This window comes from Lepidochelys kempii, chromosome 1 (genome assembly GCF_965140285.1).
Source record: "Lepidochelys kempii isolate rLepKem1 chromosome 1, rLepKem1.hap1, whole genome shotgun sequence".
Lineage (NCBI taxonomy): Eukaryota > Metazoa > Chordata > Testudines > Cheloniidae > Lepidochelys > Lepidochelys kempii.
Genome location: NC_136380.1, coordinates 350,014,866 through 350,040,473, shown reverse-complemented (window position 1 = coordinate 350,040,473; position 25,608 = coordinate 350,014,866). Strand labels below are relative to the sequence as shown.

The following is a 25,608-nucleotide window of genomic DNA, read 5'->3' as shown; positions in this document are numbered from 1 at the left end:
AACTTGCTGTTTGTCCTGCTTTCTTAGAATGAGGCAGGAGCCCTCCCCCTTCACGCTCTCCTGCTTGTGATTCCCACATCCCCACTGACCTCAGGGCTTTGGTCTCCTTCCCCCGGTGAACCTAGTTTAAAGCCCTCCTCACTAGGTTAGCCAGCCTGCTGGCAAAGATGCTCTTCCCTCTCTTCGTTAGGTGGAGCCCGTCTCTGCCTAGCACGGCTCCTTCTTGGAACACCATCCCATGGTCAAAGAATCCAAAGCCTTCTCTCCGACACCACCTGCATAACCATTCGTTGACTTCCACGATTCGACTGTCCCTACCCCGGCCTTTTCCTTCCACGGGGAGGATGGACGAGAACACCACTTGCGCCTCAAACTCCTTTATCCTTCTTCCCAGAGCCACGTCGTCTGCAGTGATCTGCTCAAGGTCATTCTTGGCAGTATCATGGGGGCCCACGTGGAGAAACAGGAAGGGGTAGCGATTCAAGGGCTTGATGAGTCTCAGTGAAGGTGCTTGGGGGAATATTTTGGGGAAACAGGAACTCCAAGTGATCGTTGTCCTGAATCTTTGTCTAACTCACTTGGTGGTGGCAGCAGTACTCATCCAAGGACAGGGAAGGATTTGTGCCCTGGGAAGTTTTTAACCTAAGCTGATAAAAATAAGCTTAGGGGGTCTTTCATGCAGGTCCCCACATCTGTACCCCAGAGTTCAGAGTGGGGAGGGAACTTTGATAATGAATATTCTAAGAATACAGCCCTTTGCATGTGTGAAACACCAGCAAGTGTTTGTGACGGGCTTTGAAATCTTGAGTTCTGAGCATACTGAAGAACTTCCAGTCTTAACATCCTTACTTCGTTTGATAGCCCTAGAAAAAATGGCACGTTGGGGTGAAGGTCACAGAGGGATCAGTTGCAGAAACAGAAATACAGCCCAATACTTCTGACTCCTCCTACCACAGGCTGAGCTCTAGGTTGATCCCCGTTACACTGTGTTACAAGATAAGATTAGGAACATGTCTTGTTGCAAAATATTTGCATCCGTGGATCTAAGCATCAGCAATAAAAACTGACTAACGCTGTGATTCACTTTATTTGTGTCTTCTTTAAATATGAGTGTAGAGGGGTGGCTGCCCCACTCCTATGCTAGATGGGGCTTCAGCAGGCCAGGGAGGCAGTGCAGGTGGGCGGCCAATCACAGGCTGACTAAAAGACAGCCAATCAGGGCCAGTCTCAGCCAGGCTCAGCCACATATAAAGGCGGCCCAGGAAGAGAGCAGTCAGTTTCTCCCTGACTGGTAAGGGAGGAGGACTGGCTTCTGTGTGGAAAGGTAGCACCTTGGACAGAGCAGTGCTGGGAAGGGCAGAAGGAGCTGGGGAGCTCCAGCCAAGGAAAACCCCAGGCTGCAGGCCTTGCTACAAAGGGCTGAGCAGGTGCAAAGGGCTGAAGGGGAAGTGGCCCAGGGACAATAGTTTGACAAGGGGAGAGAAGGAGGACAGAGAGGCTGCTGCTAGAGGGTCCCTGGGTCGGGACCCAGAGTGGCAGATGGGCTTGGGTCCTCCCCTTTCCCCCTTGTACTATACCTGGCTGAGGAGGAGCATAGCCTGATACAGGAAGGGGCTAGACTTTGAGGCTGCAGTCGGCCACTAGAGCTAATGTAGATCGAAGACTGCTGATAACACCAGACCCCTGGAAGGGGGTGAGACTGGAGCAGAGGGCAGTGTCCTGAAGAGGACGCTGCTGAGCGGGGAGCAACGAGGGTCCCCAAAGCAGCAGAGCAGATGAAGGGCAAGGCACCACACACAAAAGGTGCTCCATGACTGGACAGAGCTAATTCCCAGAGCAACCAGTGGGAGGCGCCAGCGGTGGTGAGTCCTAATCCTGTCACAATGAGGATAATACTTCTCCAAAGGAATTACAAGTCTGTCAATTTTCCAAGAGTGCGATAGCCTTGTAAATCTCAATATATAATTCAAGTGTCAAAAACTTCCTTTAAATCATAGCACGCGTTGGGATGAAGTCACCAGGTGGACTGTGTGCGCTACCTTTCCTTCCTTGGAAACACATCTCTCTAACGGGTCAGAGTAACAGAATGAATTCTTTCAGGTTTGTGAAATGAGGTACAGGGTAGCTTTAATATTACCTTCTTTATATACGAGGATAATAATTGTGCAAAGGAATTACAAGAGTGTACATTTCAAGCTTGTTCATCTGCCGTGAAGTAATACAAATCTCAATATAGAATTCAAAACAGGACAATTTTTGTTACAATTTAATTCTGCTCAAGTGTAAATCCCCACTACTGAGAAAGCAACTACAGGTAAAGGGTGTTAAAGTGCGTGACAAGACTCTCAATGGTTGGTCATTGTTCACACTTACATGAGAAGATGTTTCACCCAAAAGTTTCCCCCGAAATCTTCAAAATAAAAAAAGTTTCAGAATGAACCTGTCTAGGAGTTACTCTCAGGTTAGTGACATATCTGGAAGTGTCCAGTAGGGTTCCGGAGATACAGGTTAGTGTTTGGCATGAGTCGTCCCAACTATCGGGGTTTATTTCTGACTCTGACAGTCGCTCCCTGTCTGACCTTCACCAGAATGTGCCTCCCTTTACCTCCGTGGCAAACAGGTATAATTCTAACTTGCAGGGTGGATTGTCTGAAGCTTCCTCTGATCTAAGCACTTCAAAGCACTTCACAAACACTCATGAAATTTTATACGGCCAAAGAGGTGTATTATTATAGTAGTTATAACTTTTTACTGGCTTTAGATGTTCCTATAGTGTAGATCAGATTCATTGTAAAAATGCATGTCAGGCTCTCACATGTCATTGCAGTGCTCAGTTCCTGACGTCTAGTCTCCGAAATTGGGGCTCTTTGATTTTTGTTCAGTGTAGTTTTGCATTTCCCTTTTTTATATATTTTGAAGTTGAAGGGTAGGTGCTGAGCCACTGTAAAAGGAAACAGTTCCATCGACTTCACATTCAAGGAAGGCACTTTACCCAGCCCAGGGTAGACAAAACGGTGTTTGGAGTGCATCTTTCTTTGCAGAGTCTGCATCTCCACCTAGAGCAGCCCATATCTAATATACAGTGAAATCAATGGGAAACATCAGCCATTGCAGCTCCATCCATGAGCCACCAAGAGAACGGGGTCTTGTGAGAGACTTCAGCTAGGAAAGAAAAGGAAGAAGCAGAAAACAGACAGATTTGAAGAGAACTTCAACAGTCCGATTGCTGTGGGATGAGACTGGGGTTAATTACAAGTCTGACCAACCTAGGGCGTTCTGCAAGACCTGTCTCCCACAGAAAGCTTTTCAGCCGTAATTTGAATGATTTCTGAAGTGGAAAAATACACCCCCACCAGGATGTCTTCCTGCCCTCAGTTGGAAGGCACAGAATGTCACTGAATTCTAGGGTGCAGAGTAGCAGCCCTGGTAGTCTGTATTCGCAAAAAGAAAAGGAGGACTTGTTCTAGTCTCTAAGGTGCCTCAAGTCCTGAATTCTAGGGAACTGCCTTGGGGGGACAGTGAGGGGGTGCAAGGGAAAAGCAGCGGCCCCTCCCTGCAGCACCCACCTGTTGCTCCTGAATGGCTGGTACCACTGGCAATGAGCCCCAGGACCCTGGCGTTCGCCCCGGGGCGCTGCCAGCAGGGGTTGGCGCCCCGCAGGGCCCAGCCTTCTCGGGGGCTCTGGGCAGCGCTTCTGGACAGACGCAGGGCCCGGGAGCGTGTGGGGAGCTGGAGGGTGAGTGGAGGCGGCTGTGGCATTTGGGCGCCGGTCGCGGCCCCTGGGCAGCTCCCGCCAGGGCGGTGCAGGGGAGCCTGGCATCCAGGGCAGGGGGTGGGTCTCTGACCCTCCTTCCCGGCGCTGGGGGTCTCCCGGGAGGCTGCAGAGACGCTGGACGGTCGGAGCAAGAACTGGCGGCCGCACTCTGAGACCACCCAGAAATGCCTTGTGCTTAGCCCCCGGAGCCCTTTCCTCGGGGCTCCCACCCCAGCCGGCCCAGGGGCCGGATCCGTGCCGAGCTGGGCACTGGGGCGGGGGGGGGGACCCCAGGGGGAAGGGACCTGGCTTGGTGGCCGATACCAGGGTGATGGGCGCGCTAAGCGGGGCGGGAAGCAGAGAACGAGAGCCCGAGGGCGTGGGGGCTGCCCGGGGGGCATCCTTGGGGGGGCGGGCGGTGGGGGGGGGTCCTCTGCCCGGCCCCGTTGCCGGGAGGCAGCGGGCGGGGGGCGGTGCGGACCGGGCTGGTTGCCGGGAGACGCTGTAAACAATGGGGGGGGGGTTAATCCCAGCCCCGCCGCCGCCGCCCGGCTCAGTGCTGCGGCCGCCGCCTCCGCAGGCTTCCCTCGGGTCCGCAGCGCCCCGCCGCAGGCTTCTCTCGGGTCCGCACCCAGGTCAGTGTTCTGTGTCAGCTGACGCGGGTGGGTTCCATCCCCCCCGCGCCCGGGTTCCCGGGGACACTCCTGCCCGCACCCCCCCGATCCGCCTGGGGCCCCATCCCCCTGCCTGCACCCCCCCGATCGCCCTGGGGGCCCCATCCCCCTGCCTGCACCCCCCCGATCCCCCTGTGGCCCCAGCTCCCTGCCCGCACCCCCCCGATCCGCCTGGAGCCCCCAGCTCCCTGCCCGCACCCCCCCGATCCGCCTGGAGCCCCCAGCTCCCTGCCCGCACCCCCCCGATCCGCCTGGAGCCCCCAGCTCCCTGCCCGCACCCCCCCCGATCCCCCTGGAGCCCCCAGCTCCCTGCCCGCACCCTCCCCCCGATCCCCCTGGAGCCCCCAGCTCCCTGCCCGCACCCTCCCCCCGATCCCCCTGGGGGCCGCAGCTCCCTGCCCGCACCCCCCCCCGATCCCCCTGGGGGCCGCAGCTCCCTGCCCGCACCCCCCCCCGATCCCCCTGGAGCCCCCAGCTCCCTGCCCGCACCCTCCCCCCAATCCCCCTGGAGCCCCCAGCTCCCTGCCCGCACCCTCCCCCCGATCGCCCTGGGGGCCGCAGCTCCCTGCCCGCACCCCCCCGATCCGCCTGGAGCCCCCAGCTCCCTGCCCGCAACCCCCCGATACCCCTGGGGGCCGCAGCTCCCTGCCCGCACCCCCCCCGATCCCCCTGGGGGCCCCAGCTCCCTGCCCGCACCCCCCCCCCCCGATCCGCCTGGAGCCCCCAGTTCCCTGCCCGCACCCCCCCCCGATCCCCCTGGAGCCCCCAGCTCCCTGCCCGCACCCTCCCCCCGATCCCCCTGGGGGCCGCAGCTCCCTGCCCGCACCCTCCCCCCGATCCCCCTGGGGGCCGCAGCTCCCTGCCCGCACCTCCCCCGATCCCCCTGGGGGCCGCAGCTCCCTGCCCGCACCCCCCCCAGATCCCCCTGGGGGCCGCAGCTCCCTGCCCGCACCCCCCCCCAGATCCCCCTGGGGGCCGCAGCTCCCTGCCCGCACCCCCCCCGATCCGCCTGGAGCCCCCAGCTCCCTGCCCGCACCCTCCCCCCCGATCCCCCTGGGTGCCGCAGCTCCCTGCCCGCACCCTCCCCCCGATCCCCCTGGGGGCCGCAGCTCCCTGCCCGCACCCTCCCCCCGATCCCCCTGGGGGCCCCAGCTCCCTGCCCGCACCCTCCCCCCGATCCCCCTGGGGGCCCCAGCTCCCTGCCCGCACCCTCCCCCCGATCCCCCTGGGGGCCGCAGCTCCCTGCCCGCACCCTCCCCCCGATCCCCCTGGGGGCCGCAGCTCCCTGCCCGCACCCTCCCCCCGATCCCCCTGGGGGCCGCAGCTTCCTGCCCGCACCCCCCCAATCGCCCTGGGGGCCCCAGCTCCCTGCCCGCACCCCCCCAATCGCCCTGGAGCCCCAGCTCCCTGCCCGCACCCCCCGATCCCCCTGGGACCCCAGCTCCCTGCCCGCACCCCCCCAATCGCCCTGGGGGCCCCAGCTCCCTGCCCGCACCCCCCGATCCCCCTGGGGCTCCAGCTCCCTGCCCGCACCCCTCCGATCGCCCTGGAGTCCCCAATTCCCTGCCCGCACCCCCCCGATCGCCCTGGGGGCCCCAGCTCCCTGCCCGCACCCCCCCGATCACTCTGGGGGCCCCAGCTCCCTGCATGCACCTCTGGATTCCCCTGGAGCCCCAAGACCCCTGCCTGTACCCCCCGATCCCCCTGGAGCCCCCAGACTCCTGCCTGCCCCCCCGATCCCCCTGGGGCAACCAGCTCCCTGCCCAACCCCCCTGATCCCCTGGGGCCCCCAGCTCCCTGCCTGCATCCCACATCCCTAGGGGCCTCCATCTTCCTGCCCAGACCTCCACATCCCTGGGGCCCCCAGCTCCATGCCTGCAGCCTCAGATCCCCCAGATTCCTGCCTGCAACCCAGATCCCTCAGGGCCCCCAGCTCCCTGGCCAGGCCCCCCAGATCTCCCAGGGCCCCCAGCTCCCCTCACACACACACACATCCCTGACTCCTGGGACTAGCGGGAGCAGCTGCTCTTTCTGAGCTTCCTCTCCATACAGTGTGTACTGAGCAAATCTCTCTGACTGAAGTGCTGATCCTAGCCCCTCTAACTTTCCTGCTGGGGGTCGTCCCTTCATGGTCACTGCCTCTGTATTTCCAGCTTTACCAATTTATCATAGTGATCCTTTGCCCTCTCTAGTATCTCCCAGCCAAAGATCTCAGAGTGCTTTACCGATATAAACACATTATATGGGATCAATATCATGATTTTACCTATTGGGAAACTGAGGCACAGAGACCGGTAGTCAGAGGCACAACCAGAGAGAGAACCTGGGAGTCCTGATGCCCAGGCCTGTTCTTCTGCTCCACGCCCTTTCCTCCCCACCCTCTCCTGAAACTCTGCATCAACAGCAGCAGCTTGCCCAGCACTTGAGATCTGGCAGAGCTGCAGAGGCCATGGTGTGTGGTCAGCAGCAGCTGTTCCTCTGAAAAACGGTGGGTTCTCTGCCTGCTCTGGGGATGGGACTCCCTCGTGCCTCTGTCGGAGTCCGAGCCCTGGAGCTCCCAGACATTGGTCTCTAGTCCCCCTGGAAATGAACTTTCCCCTTTGAGCTGTGGCTGACCCTGCCCCCGTTTCTTCCCTTGGCGAAATTTCAGCTGGCTCCACCCACCGCTTTCGGGCAGCCTCTGTTTGTTGTCCCTGATGCCGTGGTAACTGGATAAAAGAGAAAGCGAGAGCGTGCAGGATCTCCCTGGGGCAAACCTTATGAGGTTCTTTGCCTCAGGAAATCCCGGCCCTCGGGGCAGGAAGAGCTCCTTGGCCTTGCTGGTCTTGTCTCCTTGTTTCAGAGTAACAGCCGTGTTAGTCTGTATTCGCAAAAAGAAAAGGAGGACTTGTGGCACCTTAGAGACTAACCAATTTATTTGAGCATGAGCTTTCGTGAGCTACAGCTCACTTCATCGGATGCATGCCGTGGAAACTGCAGCAGACTTTATATACACACAGAGAATATGAAACAATACCTCCTCCCACCCCACTGTCCTGCTGGTAATAGCTTATCTAAAGTGATCATCAGGTTGGGCCATTTCCAGCACAAATCCAGGTTTTCTCACCCTCCACCCCCCCCACACAAATTCACTCTCCTGCTGGTGATAGCCCATCCAAAGTGACAACTCTTTACACAATGTGTTTATTTGAGCATGAGCTTTCGTGTGTAAAGAGTTGTCACTTTGGATGGGCTATCACCAGCAGGAGAGTGAATTTGTGTGGGGGGCTGGAGGGTGAGAAAACCTGGATTTGTGCTGGAAATGGCCCAACCTGATGATCACTTTAGATAAGCTATTACCAGCAGGACAGTGGGGTGGGAGGAGGTATTGTTTCATATTCTCTGTGTATATATAAAGTCTGCTGCAGTTTCCACGGCATGCATCCGATGAAGTGAGCTGTAGCTCACGAAAGCTCATGCTCAAATAAATTGGTTAGTCTCTAAGGTGCCACAAGTCCTCCTGTTCTTTTTGTCTCCTTGTGCAATTCATCCCCGGAGACCTTCCCCCCCGGTAGCCGGTGTGACCTTTGGCTGCGCGCGTCAGGTGCGGAGCGGGTGCAGCAGGGAGCCCAGCGTGGCGTCTCAATGCACCAGCGCCTCTCCCTCTGTGTGTCAGGGCAGGCCTCCCTGGGGGGCGGCCTCTAATGCACCGCTGGGAGCGGCAGGAGCGCTCCAGAGAGCCGCGAAGGGGGGCTAAAAAAGCAGAGGGAAAGTAGGATCCTTCCTTGCCGTGCTGCAGTCCGCCAGGCCATCTCTCCTGCAGCCGCGCGACTGCTTCTGCAGACCCAGCGACGCCGGGGCAGCGGCAACGTCCCCACCGAGTCCTCTCCCGGGCCCGAGACCCAGCAGAGAAAGCTTCATCCCCAGAGGGGAATTCCGGCTAGGGCAGAGCGCGGGTGCGGGGCAAGGATGGCTGTGTCACCTTAGGGAGAGCCCAGGTCCGCCCGCCACCTCTGCCCTCGCCCCTGGGGTCGGGGCCCGGGTCACAGGACTCCTGCGGCGGCGTGCTGGGTTCTCTGGGGGACTGCCTTCCCCCGGCTGACGCGTGACGGGGCCATTCCCAGAGCAGCTCTCTCTGCTGACTGAGGAGAAATAATGATCCTGGCGCACGGAACCCTTCATCCGGGCATCTCGAACAGCCGCCCAAAGACAGGGCTGTCGTGTGGCCATCCCCACTGTATCGAGGCACACGGAGGTAAAGCAATCTGCCCAAGGTCATGCAGAGAGGCTGGAAAAGCTGGGAGGAGATCCCAGGTTGCCTCACTCCCAGTCCCCTGCTCTAACCAGTAGACATGCTGCTGTGGTTTTAGATGTGCTGCTGTCCCCTACTGGAGTGTGACAGGCCAGCCTGTGTGTTGCAGGGGGATGGGCATCAAGTAGGCGTGGGGGCCCCATTCCCACCTGTGGGGGCAAAGGGCTGTTGCTGCTGCCCAGCCCTCTCCCTAACCGGGGCTTTCTGTCTCCTCACCAGCTGTGGGAAAGCACCGGGGATCCAGCATGTCTGCCGACGTCTGGGTGGGAACATGGAGACCCCACCGGCCCAGAGGGCCCATCGCTGCTCTCTACAGCAGTCCCGGGCCCAAGTATGGGCTCCCCACAAACGTAGGTGAGAGAAAGCGTCAGCGAAGAGCCGGCCAGGCCAGCGGGAAGGGGAGCTCCCATCCCCCCCAGGGTCCATGAGGAGGGGTGGCCCGGGGCTCTCCGCCAGCATCATGGAGAGAGGAACACACGGGCCAGCTGGCAGCTCCGTGCACATGTCCAATGCTCTGCTTTGGGGGCGCTCTCCACCCGCAGCCGAATGGGGCTGCTCATCCATCCTGTGTTCACCCCAAGGGCGCCCCTCACCATGCCCCCTTGCACCAAGGGATCTCTTATTTCTCCCCCACTCACTGCTCTTCCTACACAACAAGGCCTGTGCTGAGGGAGCTCTCTCCTCCCCTTGCCCTCTCAGGTCTGGACTGGGGTCCATGCCTGCCCCAGTGGCCTGTGTGGAGAGAGCTCTGCCATGCCCCACGCTCCCTTCAGGGCTTTTCTTGGGGGCTCTCACTATCTGGCCCATGCCCTCTGCGCCCTGGCTCTACCTCTCCTTCCTGTTGCAGGTTACCCCCTTCACGACCCCTCCCGCTACCGAGACCCTGCATACAGCTTCGGCATCCGCCACCCCTATCTGCAGGATGAGTGCTCCCCGGGGCCCAAGTACATGGTGCCAGCCAAGATGACCATGAAGGGCAAAGATGGTAACCCTGCCTACTCCATCTATGGCCGTCCCAGGGATCTGATGCCCTTCCTGACCCCTGGGCCAGGTGAGTCTGTCCCCTTCTCACTCGCTCTGTACAGCCAAGCTATGTGGGTGCGGCTTAATTTGTGTGTAGTGTGTGTGATTTAATGCCTGTGATGGAAAAGGGTTGCTCCTTCCAGTCCATGCTCCAGGGCTCTGGACAATCCAGGTGTGTTTGTCCCGAGTGATAGAGCTCCCTGTAAAGCCGATTTTGTATTTATTTATTTATTTTTTAAAAGGCTCCATGGGCGATGCTGGCAATTACAGGCTGGTAAACCTGACTTCAGGTGCAGCCAGATTGGTTGAAAGGATGATAAAGAACAGAATGATCAGACACACAGATGAACACGATTTGGTGGGGAAGAGTCAACACAGCTTTAGTAAAGGGAAATCATGCCTCTCCCATCTATTAGAGTTCTTTGAGGGGGCCTACAGACGCATGGATAAGAGTAATCCAGTGGCTATAGTGTACTTGGACTTTCAGAAAGCCTTTGAAAAGGTCACACACCAAAGTCTGTTAAGCAAAGTAAGCAGCGACAGATAAAAGGGAAGGTTCTCTCATGGATCTGTAACTGGTTAAAAGACAGGAAACAAAGGGTAGGGATAAATGGTCAGTTTTAATGTTTGAGAGAGGTAAATAGCTGGGTTCCCCAAGAATCTGTACTAGGACCTGTGCTGCTCAGCATATTCAAAGATGATCTGGAAAAGGGGTGAACAGTGAGGTGGCAAAATTTGCAGATGATACAAAATTACTCAAGATAGTTAAGTCCAAAGCTGACAGCACAGAGCTACAAAAAATCTCTCAAAATTGTGCAACACAATGGCAGGTGAAATTTCCATGTTGATAAATGCAAAGTAATGCACATGGGGAAAACATAATCCCAACTATACTTGCAAAATGAGGGGGTCTAAATTAGCTGTTACCATTCAAGAGAGAGGTCTTGGAGTCATTGTGGAGAGTTCTCTGAAAACATCGGTTCAATATGCAGCAGCAGTCAGAAAAGCTAATAATGTAAGGAACGGTTAGGAAAGGGACAGAAAAGACAGAAAATATCATAGTGCCACTATATAAATCCATGGTACGCTCGCGCCTTGAATACTGTGTACAGTTCTGGTCACATCATCTTAAAAAAAAAGATTAGGGCTGTCAAGCCATTAAAAAAAATTAATTGCAGTTAATTGCATGATTAAAAAATTAATCATGATTAATCGTGTGATTAAAAAAAATTAATCGCGATTAATGAGTGATTAATCGCACTGTTAAACAGTAATAGAATACCATTTATTTAAATAGTTTTGGATGTTTTCTACATTTTCAAATACACTGATTTCAATTACAACACAGAATACAAAGTGTACAGTGCTCACTTTAGATTTATTTTTATTACAAATATTTGCACTGTAAAAAACAAAAGAAATAGTATTTTTCAGTTTACCTCATACCACTACTGTCGTGCAATCTCTTTATCATGAAAGTTGATCTTACAAATGTAGAATTATATACAAAAAATAACTGCATTCAAAAATAAAACCATGTAAAACTTTAGAGCCTACAAGTCCAATTAGTCCTACTTCAGCCAATCACTAAGGGTATGTCTACACTACGAAATTAGGTCGAATTTATAGAAGTCGGTTTTTTAGAAATCGTTTTTATATATTCGAGTGTGCGTGTCCCCACAGAAAATGCTCTAAGTTCATTAAATGCATTAACTCGGCGGAGTGCTTCCACAGTACCGAGGCAAGCGTCGACTTCCAGAGTGTTGCACTGTGGGTAGCTATCCCACAGTTCCCGCAGTCCCCGGAAATGAGATTCAAAAGTTCGCGGTTCTTTTCCTGTCTACCTGGCCAGTGCATCTGACTTGAGAGTGCTGTCCAGAGCGGTCACAATGGAGCACTCTGGGATAGCTCCCGGAGGCCAATACCGTCGAATTGTGTCCACAGTACCCCAAATTCGACCCGGCAAGGCCTATTTAAGCGCTAATCCACTTGTCAGGGGTGGAATAAAGAAATCGATTTTAAGAGCCCTTTAAGTTGAAAAAAGGGCTTCATCGTGTGGACGGGTGCAGGTTTACATCGATTTAACGCTGCTAAATTCGACCTAAAGTCCTAGTGTAGACCAGGGCTTAGACAAACAAGTTTGTTTACATTTGCAGGAGATAATGCTGCCTGCTTCTTGTTTACAATGTCACCTGAAAGTGAGAACAGGTGTTCTCATGGCACTGTTGTAGCCGGCGTCGCAAGATATTTACGTGCCAGGTGCACTAAAGATTCATACGTCCCTTCATGCTTCAACCACCTTTCCAGGGGACATGTGTCCATGCTGATGACTTGGGTTCTGCTCGATAACTATCTAAAGCAGAGAGGACCGATGCATGTTCATTTTCATCATCAGAGTAGGATGCCACCAGCAGAAAGTTGATTTTCTTTTTTGGTGGTTCAGGTTCTGTAGTTTCTACATCGAAATGTTGCTCTTTTAAGACTTCTGAAAGAATGCTCCACACCTCGTCCCTCTCCGATTTTGGAAGGCACTTCAGATTCTTAAACCTTAAGTCAAGTGCTGTCACTATTTTTAGAAATCTCATAGTGGTACCTTCTTTGTGTTTTGTCAGATCTGCAGGGACAGTGTTCGTTAATCAAACAGCATGTGCTGGGTCATCATCCGAGATTGCTATAACATGAAATATATGGCAGAATGCGGGTAAAATAGAGCAGAGGACATACAATTCTCCCCCAAAGAGTTCTGTCACAAATTTAATTAATGCATTGTTTTTTTAACCAACATCATCTGCATGGAAGCATATCCTTTGGAATGGTGGCTGACACATGAAGGGGCATATGAATGTTTAGCATATCTGGCATGTAAATACCTTGCAAAAGTGCCATGCGAATGTATGTTCTCACTTTCAGGTGACATTGTAAATAAGAAGCGGACAGCATTATCTCCTGTAAATGTAAACAAACTTGTTTGTCTTAGCGATTGGCTGAACAAGAAGTAGGACTGAGTGGATTTGTAGGCTCTAAAGTTTTACATTGTTTTGTTTTTGAGTGCAGTTATGTAACAAAGAAACAAAATCTAAATTTGTAAGTTACACTTTCACAATATTGTCTTACAGTATTTGTAGGAGGTGAATTGAAAATTACTTTCTTTTGTTGATCATTTTTACAGTGCAGATATTTCTAATAAAAACTAATATAAAGTGAGCATTGTACACTTTGTATTCTGTGTTGTAATAGAAATCAATATATTTGAAAATGTAGAAAAACATCCAAAAATATTTAATAAATTTCATTGGTATTCTAGTGTTTGACAGTGTGATTAATCATGATTAATTTTTTAATTGCAGTTAATTTTTTGAGTTAATTGCGTGAGTTAACTGCGATTAATCGACAGCCCTAAAAAAGATATATTAGAATTGGGGAAAGTACAGAAAAGGGCAATAAAAATGATTAGGGGTCTGGAACAGCTTCCATGAAAGGAGAGATCAAGAAGGCTGGGACTCTTCAGCTTGGAAAAGAGACGACTAAGGGGGGATATGACAGAGGTCTATAAAATCATGAGTGGTGAGGGGAAAGTGAACAAGGAAGTGTTGTGTTATTTACCCCATCACATAACACACAAACCAGGGGTCACCCAATGAAGTTAATAGGCAGCAGGTTTAAAACAAACAAAGGGAAGTATTTCTTCACACAACATACAGTCAACCTGTGGAACTTGTTGCCAGGGGATGTTGTGAAGGCCAAGACTATAACTTGGTTCAAAAAAGAATTAGATAAGTTCCCGGAGGACTGGTCCATCAATGACTTTTAGCCAAGATGGTCAGGGATGTAACTCCACGTTCTGGGTGTCCCTAAGCCTCTGACTGCGAGAAGCTGGGACTAGACAACAGGGGATGGATCACTCGAAAAATTGCCCGGTTCAGTTCATTCCCTCTGAAGAGCCTGGCTCCAGCCACTGTCAGAAGACAGGACACTGGGCTAGATGGACCATTGGATTGATCTGATGACCATTATGTTCTTATGTTACCCTGGAGAGATGATTCCCCAGCCCCATAGATATCGCTGCCAAGGACTGATCCTGAGAGTCAGCCTAAATTCCCTTCTTGTTAATTCTATGCCATTCCTCCTAATTCCCCTCCTCCTTGTGTAGCCTGCTTGCTAATCCCGCTCTGTCGCAGGCTTCACACCCTTCTGATATTTGCAGACTTGTGTGTAGAGTGCAGGGCAGGAGCACTAGATATGGGGGGAGTTCTTAGTTACTCTAGTCCCGCCCTCTCCCAGCAGGGGACATTGTGGGGAGCGGGGCAGGGTGCTGGCTGTGGGGGGAGCTCCCAGCGACTCTAGCCCCAGCTTCTTCCAGCAGGGGGTGCTGTAGGGCGTAGGACAGGAGCGCGGGCTATCTGTGAGCCTGCCAATCAGTGGGGTATGGGGTGAGCCCCTCCCATCTATGATCCGATATTATCCTCCCTCTTTGTTTCAGGTCGATATTCTCCAGAGAAGGCAGGGAAATGGGCCTATCGCTCCGCGCCCATCTACTCGCTTGCTTCGCGCACGAAGGAGTTTGCGAATGACCAGACTCCAGGTAGGAGAGCCCACGGGGCTAAGCTCCGACCCAGCTCCTGCTCCCCCTGCCCCACTGCATGGCTGGCCTCGAGGTTCCAAGGTGCAAATCAGTGCCCGTTGGCTCAGACCTTTGTCTGGATTCTCCCCTTCCCCTTCCCGGAAGCCCTGACTCCAGCACATGCCTGTCTCCATGCCCAGGGACCCTAGAGCCAGTTCACGGCTTTCCCAGCCTCTTATCCAAAGCGGGTGCTACGGGGCAGGGTGGCAAGAGACTGTCAGAGAGGGGATCAACCCACCGGTTCGGGGTGCAAGTGGACCCTGGATTCTTGCAACTGCTGAATGCTGCAGAGAGGCCAGAGCCGCTGGAGGAGACAATTCTGCCAAGCCTGTTGCAGGATTGGTCCCGGATCTGTTTGTGATCATCCCTCGCCCCCCGACTGCTCAGCTTCTCCCCAGCACACTTCTGGGAGAGGGGCCTGGTTCAGAGGGTGTGACCGGCACAAGCTGGGGGATAATGATCATTCCCCACGGCCCTGCACTCCCCCAGTTGCTCACGGGGGAGTGGGGCAGTGCAATCATAAAACAACCAGCTAATTGCAGCTTCCCCAACCTGGAACGTCATGCCTGGGCCCCGTACGCTCGGCTGACTGTGCCAGAATCCAAGCCCTTGGCAATGGAGCGCCAGGCGGGGATTTAGGACCCGAGAGATGGCAGGGGTCAGTTGGGAGTTTCCCCGCTGACGTAACTGGAAAGGGGGGAGTCACCCTGTTCCCAGAGCCATGCACAGGGCCCAGCTCTCCCCTGGGGACACCGTTGCTCTGGGTGCCCGCCCTCGATGCCAGCGCAAAGCTCGGCCGGCTAGGAGAGCAGAGACGGGCTGGCCCAGGAGGCTTGTGAGGGGGCTTTTCAGATGACTAAGGCCCAGGTAGATGGGGCTCTCGGAGCGGGGGGTCATGCCAATTCGTGGGGAGAGACTGTTCCTGCCCCTCCAGGAGCAGCAGGCAGTCTTGCTGGCTCCTTAGACCCACAGGTTTTGGTGCCCGCAGCTGATCGAGTCCAGGGTCCCCATCTCGGGGGGGCCCCGGCAACCGGGGGAAACGAGCCCAATGGTGCGGCCACCCCTTGCACCGAGTCGCAGCCACTGGCTGAGATTTGGCCCGCGCGCCCCTCCGTCATGGCAGGGCAGCCAATGGGAGAGAGCAAGGCTGGCCTCACCCAGGGTGGGAGGGGAGGGATGCCACAGCCTCACAGCTGCCACTGCCCTCCCCTGAGCCCTCCCCAGCCTCACCTCATTCCTGCCCTCCCCACCCCTCCCCATTCCCTTCTGCCCTCGCCCCCCCGAGCCCTGCCCTTCCCCAGCCTCACCTCACTCCTGCCCTCTCCACCCCCCCGTTCCCTTCTGCCCTCGCCCCCCTGAGCCCTGCCCTTCCCCAGCCTCAACTCACTCCTGCCCTCGCCCCCCTGAGCCCTGCCCTTCCCCAGCCTCAACTCACTCCTGCCCTCCCCACCCCTCCCCATTCCCTTCTGCCCTCGCCCCCCCGAGCCCTGCCCTTCCCCAGCCTCACCTCACTCCTGCCCTCTCCACCCCCCCGTTCCCTTCTGCCCTCGCCCCCCTGAGCCCTGCCCTTCCCCAGCCTCAACTCACTCCTGCCCTCGCCCCCCTGAGCCCTGCCCTTCCCCAGCCTCAACTCACTCCTGCCCTCCCCACCCCTCCCCATTCCCTTCTGCCCTCGCCCCCCTGAGCCCTGCCCTTCCCCAGCCTCACCTCACTCCTGCCCTCTCCACCCCTCCCCATTCCCTTCTGCCCTCGCCCCCCTGAGCCCTGCCCTTCCCCAGCCTCAACTCACTCCTGCCCTCGCCCCCCTGAGCCCTGCCCTTCCCCAGCCTCACCTCACTCCTGCCCTCCCCACCCCTCCCCATTCCCTTCTGCCCTCGCCCCCCTGAGCCCTGCCCTTCCCCAGCCTCACCTCACTCCTGCCCTCTCCACCCCTCCCCATTCCCTTCTGCCCTCGCCCCCCTGAGCCCTGCCCTTCCCCAGCCTCGCCTCACTCCTGCCCTCCCCACCCCTCCCCATTCCCTTCTGCCCTCGCCCCCCTGAGCCCTGCCCCTCCCCAGCCTCACCTCACTCCTGCCCCCCGCCCCCTCCCCCAGAGCTGCCCTGTCAGATTTCTGATTTGTCCACAGTGGTGTTTGAATGGCAGATCTGACCCCTGCTGACCCGCTCTTCCCTCCATCCCAGGGCCTGCCGCCTACGGGCTCCCCCCAATGATCGGGCCCAAGGTCGTCAGCAAGAGCTCTGCCCCCAACTATTCCCTCCTGGGGCGCAGCTTGATCGGCACCTTCTGTGAGGACCTGAGCAAGGTGAGAGGCAGCAGCGGCGCTGGGGAGGGGGAGATGGGGGACGCGCCTGGCCGTGGGGAATGGGGGTTCAGGCTGCCGGCTGGGTTGCGGCTCGGCCTGCTTTGGGGGGCTGGGGGCGCCCCTGGGGGGGCCTGTTGGCGACTGAGCTCCCCTCTCCTTGTGTGCAGACGCCAGGGCCCTGTAACTACCGGGTGGTGGAGCCCAGCGTGTACAAGACCCGGGCCCCTCAGTACAGCATTCTCGCCCGCAACATGCTTCCTGGGGACAACACGCAGAAACCAGGGCCCGGGGCACACAGCCCGGAGAAGGTGAGGCGGGGGCTTGGGACACACACACACACACATGGGCTCACAAGAGCTGTTGTGGATGGGACGTGGGGGGGTGCAGTGTGTGTGCAAGTGGGGGGGTGATGCAGTGTGTGTGTGGGTGATGCACTGTGAGAGTGGGGGGTGATGCCGTGGGTGTGCGGGTGGGGGGGTGATGCCGTGTGCGTGCGAGGGGGGGGTGATGCCGTGTGCGTGCGAGGGGGGGTGATGCCGTGGGTGTGCGAGTGGGGGGGTGATGCCGTGTGCGTGCGAGTGGGGGGTGATGCCGTGTGCGTGCGAGGGGGGTGATGCCGTGGGTGTGCAAGTGGGGGGGTGATGCCGTGTGCGTGCGAGTGGGGGGGTGATGCCGTGTGCGTGCGAGGGGGGGTGATGCCGTGGGTGTGCAAGTGGGGGGGTGATGCCGTGTGCGTGCGAGGGGGGTGATGCCGTGGGTGTGCAAGTGGGGGGGTGATGCCGTGTGCGTGCGAGGGGGGGTGATGCCGTGTGCGTGCGAGGGGGGGTGATGCCGTGGGTGTGCAAGTGGGGGGGTGATGCCGTGTGCGTGCGAGGGGGGTGATGCCGTGGGTGTGCAAGTGGGGGGGTGATGCCGTGTGCGTGCGAGGGGGGGTGATGCCGTGTGCGTGCGAGGGGGGGGTGATGCCGTGTGCGTACGAGGGGGGGTGATGCCGTGGGTGTGCAAGTGGGGGGGTGATGCCGTGTGCGTGCAAGTGGGGGGGTGATGCCGTGTGCGTGCGAGGGGGGGGTGATGCCGTGTGCGTGCGAGGGGGGGTGATGCCGTGTGCGTGCGAGGGGGGGGTGATGCCGTGTGCGTGCGAGGGGGGGTGATGCCGTGTGCGTGCGAGGGGGGGGTGATGCCGTGTGCGTACGAGGGGGGGTGATGCCGTGGGTGTGCAAGTGGGGGGTGATGCCGTGTGCGTGCGAGGGGGGGTGATGCCGTGTGCGTGCGAGGGGGGGTGATGCCGTGTGCGTGCGAGGGGGGGTGATGCCGTGTGCGTGCGAGGGGGGGGTGATGCCGTGGGTGTGCAAGTGGGGGGGTGATGCCGTGTGCGTGCGAGGGGGGGGTGATGCCGTGTGCGTGCGAGGGGGGGGTGATGCCGTGTGCGTGCAAGTGGGGGGGTGATGCCGTGTGCGTGCGAGGGGGGGTGATGCCGTGTGCGTGCGAGGGGGGGGTGATGCCGTGTGCGTGCGAGGGGGGGTGATGCCGTGTGCGTGCGAGGGGGGGGTGATGCCGTGTGCGTGCGAGGGGGGGGTGATGCCGTGTGCGTGCGAGGGGGGGTGATGCCGTGGGTGTGCGAGTGGGGGGGTGATGCCGTGTGCGTGCGAGGGGGGGGTGATGCCGTGTGCGTGCGAGGGGGGGTGATGCCGTGTGCGTGCGAGGGGGGGGTGATGCCGTGTGCGTGCGAGGGGGGGTGATGCCGTGTGCGTGCGAGGGGGGGGTGATGCCGTGTGCGTGCGAGGGGGGGTGATGCCGTGTGCGTGCGAGGGGGGGGTGATGCCGTGTGCGTACGAGGGGGGGTGATGCCGTGGGTGTGCAAGTGGGGGGGTGATGCCGTGTGCGTGCGAGGGGGGGGTGATGCCGTGTGCGTGCGAGGGGGGGTGATGCCGTGTGCGTGCGAGGGGGGGGTGATGCCGTGTGCGTACGAGGGGGGGTGATGCCGTGGGTGTGCAAGTGGGGGGGTGATGCCGTGTGCGTGCGAGGGGGGGTGATGCCGTGTGCGTGCGAGGGGGGGTGATGCCGTGTGCGTGCGAGGGGGGGGTGATGCCGTGTGCGTGCGAGGGGGGGTGATGCCGTGTGCGTGCGAGGGGGGGGTGATGCCGTGTGCGTGCGAGGGGGGGTGATGCCGTGTGTGTGGGTGGGTGATGGAGGGGGGGGGTGCGCACGCAGTGGGGGAGCTAAGGTCTCAAGCAGGATTGTAGTCGTGGGCGGGGGGGGGATGCCCTGAGATCTGACGGGGGAGGGGAGGGGGCGTGTGTGTGTTTCTAACGTGGAAGCCAGGCTCTCCGCAGGGTACCAGCGGGTGCTGGGGGGAGGAGCTGAGGTCTCACGCACTGACCCTGCGGTGTTCTGCCCCCTCCCCCTGCAGTACGTCCAGCAGCGTGGCCAGACCTTTGGGATCCGCCACTCCGACTACCTGGCGCCCCTCATCGTGGACGTGGTGGATTAAGCGAGCGCGGCCGGAGGAGCCGAGGGAGCGGCTGATCGCGGGCGTTAGTGAGAGGGACGGGCTGGACAAGAATTATGCATTTGAAAATCTTTACTGACTTAACACTCTGTGCAGCCGTCTTTGGCGAGTCAGCCCCCAGCTCCTCAGGCCCAGGGGGACCCGGGGAGCTTGGGCCTGGCTCCTTCAGTCGGACAGTGGAACTGGAGCAGGCCATCATGTGAGTGCTGAGCTCCAGGGGGCGTGTGGAAAGAGGGTGAGGCGAGGTCAGGCTGGCTGCAGTGCCCCCGACAGGCCAGGGTCATTTGCACTAGCCCCAGTAGCTCAAGGGCCCCCCCTCATGTTCTGACTTTCACTCCTGGGGGAGATCCATTCACAGTAGCGGACACCGGGGGCAGCCCACGCGCCTGAGCTCTCCTCCCTGCGGTGCCGAGGACAGAGCTAGTCCCAAGTGGGGAGATTAGGGGACCTAGTGCAGCAACTGGCTCCCACGCAACGCAGCTCAGCCCACCAATGCCCCTCTCCCGTGGCGAACAATTGCTGGATCCTTGCCCAGCGCTTTTTGCCCACCGGTGAGGAAGGGGAAGGGTCTCATTTGGACTGCTCCGTGCCCTAATGTTTCCCCATCAGCCCCTGGGATTGACCCTCTCTGAGCACAGGTCACTGCCACCATCAGCTACGAGCTATTGTCCAGGGCTTTGTCCAGCCTACAATGGGCTTCCCACCCATCCCCTGGCTGGCCAGTTCGCTCTCCTCACCCATCTCTCTGCCAGGGCGTCTTCCCAGACCCTCAGGCTACATTCCCTTTGCTCAGTTTGAGCCCACTCCTCCTTATCACACCCCTTTATCATGCTGATTCCTCTCCCTGTTCTCCTGCTGCCTCTTGGCTGTCCCTAAGCCAGCCTCGGCAGGGTTAGTGCTTTCAGCCTCCCCCTCACCCCACGACTCAGTAGTGTAGCTGCTCTTATTTGAGTTCCCTCCATTGTGTTGACATCTTTCTGGCGCCAGATCCCTGGAGCTGAGCACAAGCTGAGCTCTCCCCGGAGCTGTGCAGAGAGGGTCCCGGCCTGCACTGGGATGAGAGGCCCAGAGCTGAGCGTTCCCCGAGCTGCTCCGGCCGAGCCCCGTTCACGAGCCCCTGTCCAATTCTTTCCATTTGCTGACCCTTTTCTGTCTTCCTTGTGTCAGGGGAAGGGTCCCACTGCAATATGCTGCATGGTCTGTGCTCATGCTGCGGGCACTCAGGATAGAAATTGGATCCTCCTGCTCCAGATACACAGGACCCACCCACTTGCGCGACAGGAGAATCACCCCCTAGCTGTCCCTCTGTCCGGGCTCACAATACACCGTTGTGCAGTTCTGATCCACTAGAGGGCAGGGCTCTCCCTATCGTTCTCTGTGTCACACACACTCTAGCCGGTTCCTTGCAGACAGGATATATTTATACCCAGATGTGGTTACAATAACCACATCCCCATCTCTGTAGGGAAACTGAACACAAAAACAAGCTCCAGGCGAGGCACAAACCACCCTAGGGGGTTCTGGGGAGGGAGAACCTGCTTTGGCTCACTGAGCAGGGGGGTTATCTTGGCCTAGATGTTAGAGAGCAGACAGCTCTGTCTGGAGTGTTATTCGGTCTGGGGAAGTTATAAATATTCCGTGACAGCGGACTCCCACTCCTTCCCTGGGAGGCAATTCACCACTCCCATAGATTCATAGACAGTAAGACCAGAAGGGACCATTATGATGACCCAGCCTGATCTCCTATATAACACATGCAATTGTTTCTGCATCGTGCTCAGAACTTCCGATTGAGCTAGTGCATATCCTTTAGAAAGGCATCCAGGTTTGACCCACTGCGTCCCTAGGTCAGATTTCCCAACGGTTAATTACCCTCACTGTGAAAACAGGACATCTTATTTCTAGTCTGAATTTGTCTGCCTACAGGTTCCTCCTTTGCCTGCCAGCTTAAAGAACTGTCAACAGTCAGAAATCTCTTCCCCCAGTGGGTAATTGCAGACCATGGTCAAGTCCCCTCTTAACCTACCCTTGGATAAACTAAAGCGGATGAGTTTTCTTAGTCTCTCACTGTAAGCCAGGTTGTCCAGAGCTCAGATCATTTTCCTGGCTCTTTCCTGAACCTTCTCCAATTTTTCAACATCTTTTTTGAAGTGCGGACACCAAACCTGAGCACAACATACACTAATGTCGGGAAGCCATGACTGTACCTGGCCATGCGTCAGCTCCCTACCTCCTCTGCCGTGGGCAACACAAATCCCACCTTCTCAGCCTAGGCAGGCTCCGCTGTCCCTCTGCATGTTAGCAACAGGCCCACCTCAACCCCCGAGCCCTCCGAGGGGCTCCCTGGAGCATCCAGCCCTGCTCCACTGGACACTCGCATGTTTCACTGCTCCCGAAGGAACAGCCCAGCCCACCTTACCAGCTCCACCTCACATCACGACACCGCTTCACACACAGCCCTTAGGCATGTTTAGAGTGAAAAGAAGCAGAGTTTATTTAACAAAGAGAGTCAAATGGTAGCAAATAGGAATACTGGAAACCAATGGTTACATATCAAATAAAAGCAGAACCCGCATTGTAAAACCTGGACGTATGTAACTAACGCACACCCAGAGTCCTTGCAGTGTTTTGCAGCCAGGCCTAGCTGTGCTCCGTTTTCATGAGGGAAGCCATGCTGTCAGCTTGTCTCCTTGGTGAAGGGGATGGGGCGGGGGAGGAACCTCTGCCCCCCCAGGGATGCTCCAACACTCCAAGGTCTTTACTCACAAACAGGGTGCTGTCCTGCTGGTTGTTGTTTTTTCCTGTGTGCCTCTTTGCTGTTGATTTCACATGCTCTTGATCAGCATTCAGCTCCGTCTGTGGACAGGTCTCCTTTGTAAAGCGGACAATACCCAATACACACAGGACCAGCCGGAGAGCAAGAGAGACAGGTCTCTTCCCTCCTGCCTGATAGGAGCAAGTTCATCCCTTTGTGCAACCTGCCTTAACTCCCAGACCTTAAGCACATGATTTCCAGTACAGATACATAATTCCAGAAACATTATCTGTCCGTACGCTTTGCAACGATTATGATGACCAGCTCTAGGCAGAGCCCTCATGTCATAAATGTAAAGGGAAGGATAACCACCTTTCTGTATACAGAACTATAAAATCCCTCCTGGCCAGAGGCAAAACCCTTTCACCTGTAAAGTGTTAAGAAGCTAAGATAACCTCGCTGGCACCTGACCAAAAAGACACAAAAACAGGAATATACATTCCATTCAGCACAGCTTATTTACCAGCCATTTAAACAAAAGGAAATCTAATGCAGTTCTAGCTAGATTACTTACTAACAAGTTCTAAGACTCCATTCCTGTTCTGTTCCTGGCGAAAGCATCACACACACAGACAGACCTTTTGTCCCTTCCCCTGTCCTCCCCACCCCAGCTTTGAAAGTAACTTGTCTCCTCATTGGTCATTTTGGTCAGGTGCCAGCGAGATTATCCTAGCTTCTTAACCCTTTACAGGTGAAAGGGTTTTGCCTCTGGCCAGGAGGGATTTTATAGTTCTGTATACAGAAAGGTGGTTACCCTTCCCTTTATATTTATATACCTCACATGCCACCCTTTGGTAATCTTAACCTGTACACATCTGACCCAGGGTATCCCTGTAAAACGCCAGCAACTCTGTGCCTCCTGAGGGTCCCGGGTCGCACCTCACCCTTTACCCTGACTCTGTGGACTCTTCCACTGGCTAATCCGTATGCGTCAGCTTGGAACCCTCCTGCCCGGACACTGCATCTGCCACCACATTCTCTTTGCCTTTAATATGGAAAATTTCCATATCATATTCCTGCAGCGCTGTGCTCCAGGGCATCACTCTGGAGTTGCTACCTTTTCTCCTGTGTAATTGTACCAAAGGAGAGGGGTCTGGTAGGACCCCTACCAGACCCTTGGAAGCTTTCAAGACCCTTGGAAGCTTGTTCCAATACTCAACTATCCTTATAGCTAGCAAGTTTGTCCTAATATCTCACCTAAATCTCCCTTGCTGCAGGTTAAGCTTGTATTGTCCAGGAGAGGGCTGAGCAGTACAGGAAATCCATTTCTGGGGGGAAATCCAGGACTGGGTCTGTGTGGGCGTCATCCTGCAGTAGAAACAAGGCTGGTAAGAGCTGAGTTGTGCCTGGCTGCAGATCACATACACCCCAAGCTGGAAGCGACTGATGGGCTGGAGCCTGTTGGGGAGCAGTCCAGGACTGGAAGCTACAGAAGCAGAGCAGTGTGCCGGGCCCCCCCAGGTTAGAGCCAGGGTGACACAGCTACTCCCTAGTTTGGACTGTGCCCTGGGTCTGTCACACTCTCAGGGCTTTGTCCTGTTTAGGTACCATTGCTATAGGCAACTCCCAGGGGCTTTTTGACTCAGTGATTACCCCTGTTTCAAGCACGCTTCCCACCTCCTCCTGAACTTGTTTCTGCATTTCCCCTTCAGCCGGAGATGCTCTGCTAGGAACAGGGCGGGGCCCTGAGGTTTGCATGGAGTGTGCAATCTTGGCAGTTAAACCTGGTGAGGAAAATACCGCTTTGTGGTACTTTGAAAGGGCCGGTGTTTCCTGCTTTAGGGTGGGATTTAATTCCGCCCTAAATTCAGAGCTTTTCAGGGGATTCTCTGCCATGCTCTCCCTGACCAAATTCATTAAAGGGACACAGAAGGTTTCTTCATCAGCACAACTGTCATAAATATAAAGGGAAGGGTAAACACCTTTAAAATCCCTCCTGCTCAGAGGAAAAATCCTCTCACCTGTAAAGGGTTAAGAAGCTAAAGGTAACCTCGCTGGTACCTGACCAAAGTGACCAGTGAGGAGACAAGATACTTTCAAAAGCTGGAGGGGGTAGAAACAAAAGCTCTCTCTGTCTGTGTGAAGCTTTTGATGGGGACAGAACAGGAATGGAGTCTTAGAACTTAGTAAGTAATCTAGCTAGATATGTGTTAGATTATGATTTCTTTAAATGGCTGAGAAAATAAGCTGTGCTGAATGGAATGGAATGGATATTCCTGTTTTTATGTCTTTTTGTAACTTAAGGTTTTGCCGAGAGTGATTCTCTAGGTTTTGAATCTAATTACCCTGTAAGGTATTTACCGTCATAGAATATCAGGGTTGGAAGGGACCTCAGGAGGTCATCTAGTCCAACCCCCTGCTCAAAGCAGGACTGATCCCCAATTAAATCATCCCAGCCGGGGCTTTGTCAAGCCTGACCTTAAAAACTTCTAAGGAAGGAGATTCCACCACCTCCCTAGGTAACGCATTCCAGTGTTTCACCACCCTCCTAGTGAAAAAGTTTTTCCTAATATCCAACCTAAATCTCCCCCACTGCAACTTGACACCATTACTCCTCGTTCTGTCATCTGCTACCACTGAGAACAGTCTAGAGCCATCCTCTTTGGAACCCTCTTTCAGGTAGTTGAAAGCAGCTATCAAATCCCCCCTCATTCTTCTCTTCCATAGACTAAACATCCCCAGTTCCCTCAGCCTCTCCTCATAACTCATGGGTTCCAGTCCCCTAATCATTTTTGTTGCCCTCTGCTGGACTCTTTCCAATTTTTCCACATCCTTCTTGTAGTGTGGGGCCCAAAACTGGACACAGTACTCCAGATGAGGCCTCACCAGTGTCGAATAGAGGGGAACGATCACGTTCCTCGATCTGCTGGCAATGCCCCTACTTATACATCCCCAAATGCCATTGGCCTTCTTGGCAACAAGGGCACACTGTTGACTCATATCCAGCTTCTCGTCCACTGTAACCCCTAGATCCTTTTCTGCAGAACTGCTGCCGAGCCATTCGGTCCCTAGTCTGTAGCAGTGCACGGGATTCTTCCATCCTAAGTGCAGGACTCTGCACTTGTCCTTGTTGAACTTCATCAGATTTCTTTTGGCCCAATCCTCTGGTTGGTCTAGGTCCCTCTGTATCCTATGCCTACCCTCCAGCGTATCTACCTCTCCTCCCAATTTAGTGTCATCTGCAAACTTGCTGAGGGTGCAATCCACACCATCCTCCAGATCATTTATGAAGATATTGAACAAAACCGGCCCCAGGACTGACCCCATCCTGATTTTACAGAGGTGATTCTTTTTATTGTTACTTCTTTTTTACTGTTACCTCTATTAAAATTCTTCTTTTAAGAATCTGAATGCTTTTTCATTGTTCTTAAGATCCAAGGGTTTGGGTCTGTGTTCACCTGTACCAATTGGTGAGGATTTTTATCAAACCTTCCCCAGGAAAGGGGGTGTAAGGTTTGGGAGGATTCTGGGGGAAAAGACGTTTCCAAATGGGCTCTTTCCCAGTTATATACCTGTTAGATGTTTGGTGGTGGCAGCGATAAAGTCCAAGGACAAAAAGTAAAATAGTTTGTACCTTGGGGAAGTTTTAACCTAAGCTGGTAAAAGTAAGCTTAGGAG

General features: G+C 55.8%; 1 protein-coding gene across 1 annotated transcript; it reads left to right on the top strand.

Annotated features, from left to right (window-relative positions):
• Positions 1-4,300: 4,300 nt before the first annotated feature.
• On the top strand, positions 4,301-22,300 carry CIMAP1B (ciliary microtubule associated protein 1B). Its single transcript, XM_073332182.2, has 7 exons — positions 4,301-4,389; positions 8,939-9,073; positions 9,567-9,770; positions 14,223-14,324; positions 16,545-16,666; positions 16,834-16,974; positions 19,077-22,300. Exons 2-7 carry the CDS (start codon positions 8,965-8,967, stop codon positions 19,155-19,157), a joined length of 759 nt encoding a protein of 252 aa, XP_073188283.1. The 5' UTR covers positions 4,301-4,389; positions 8,939-8,964; the 3' UTR covers positions 19,158-22,300.
• The last annotated feature ends 3,308 nt before the right edge of the window (positions 22,301-25,608 follow it).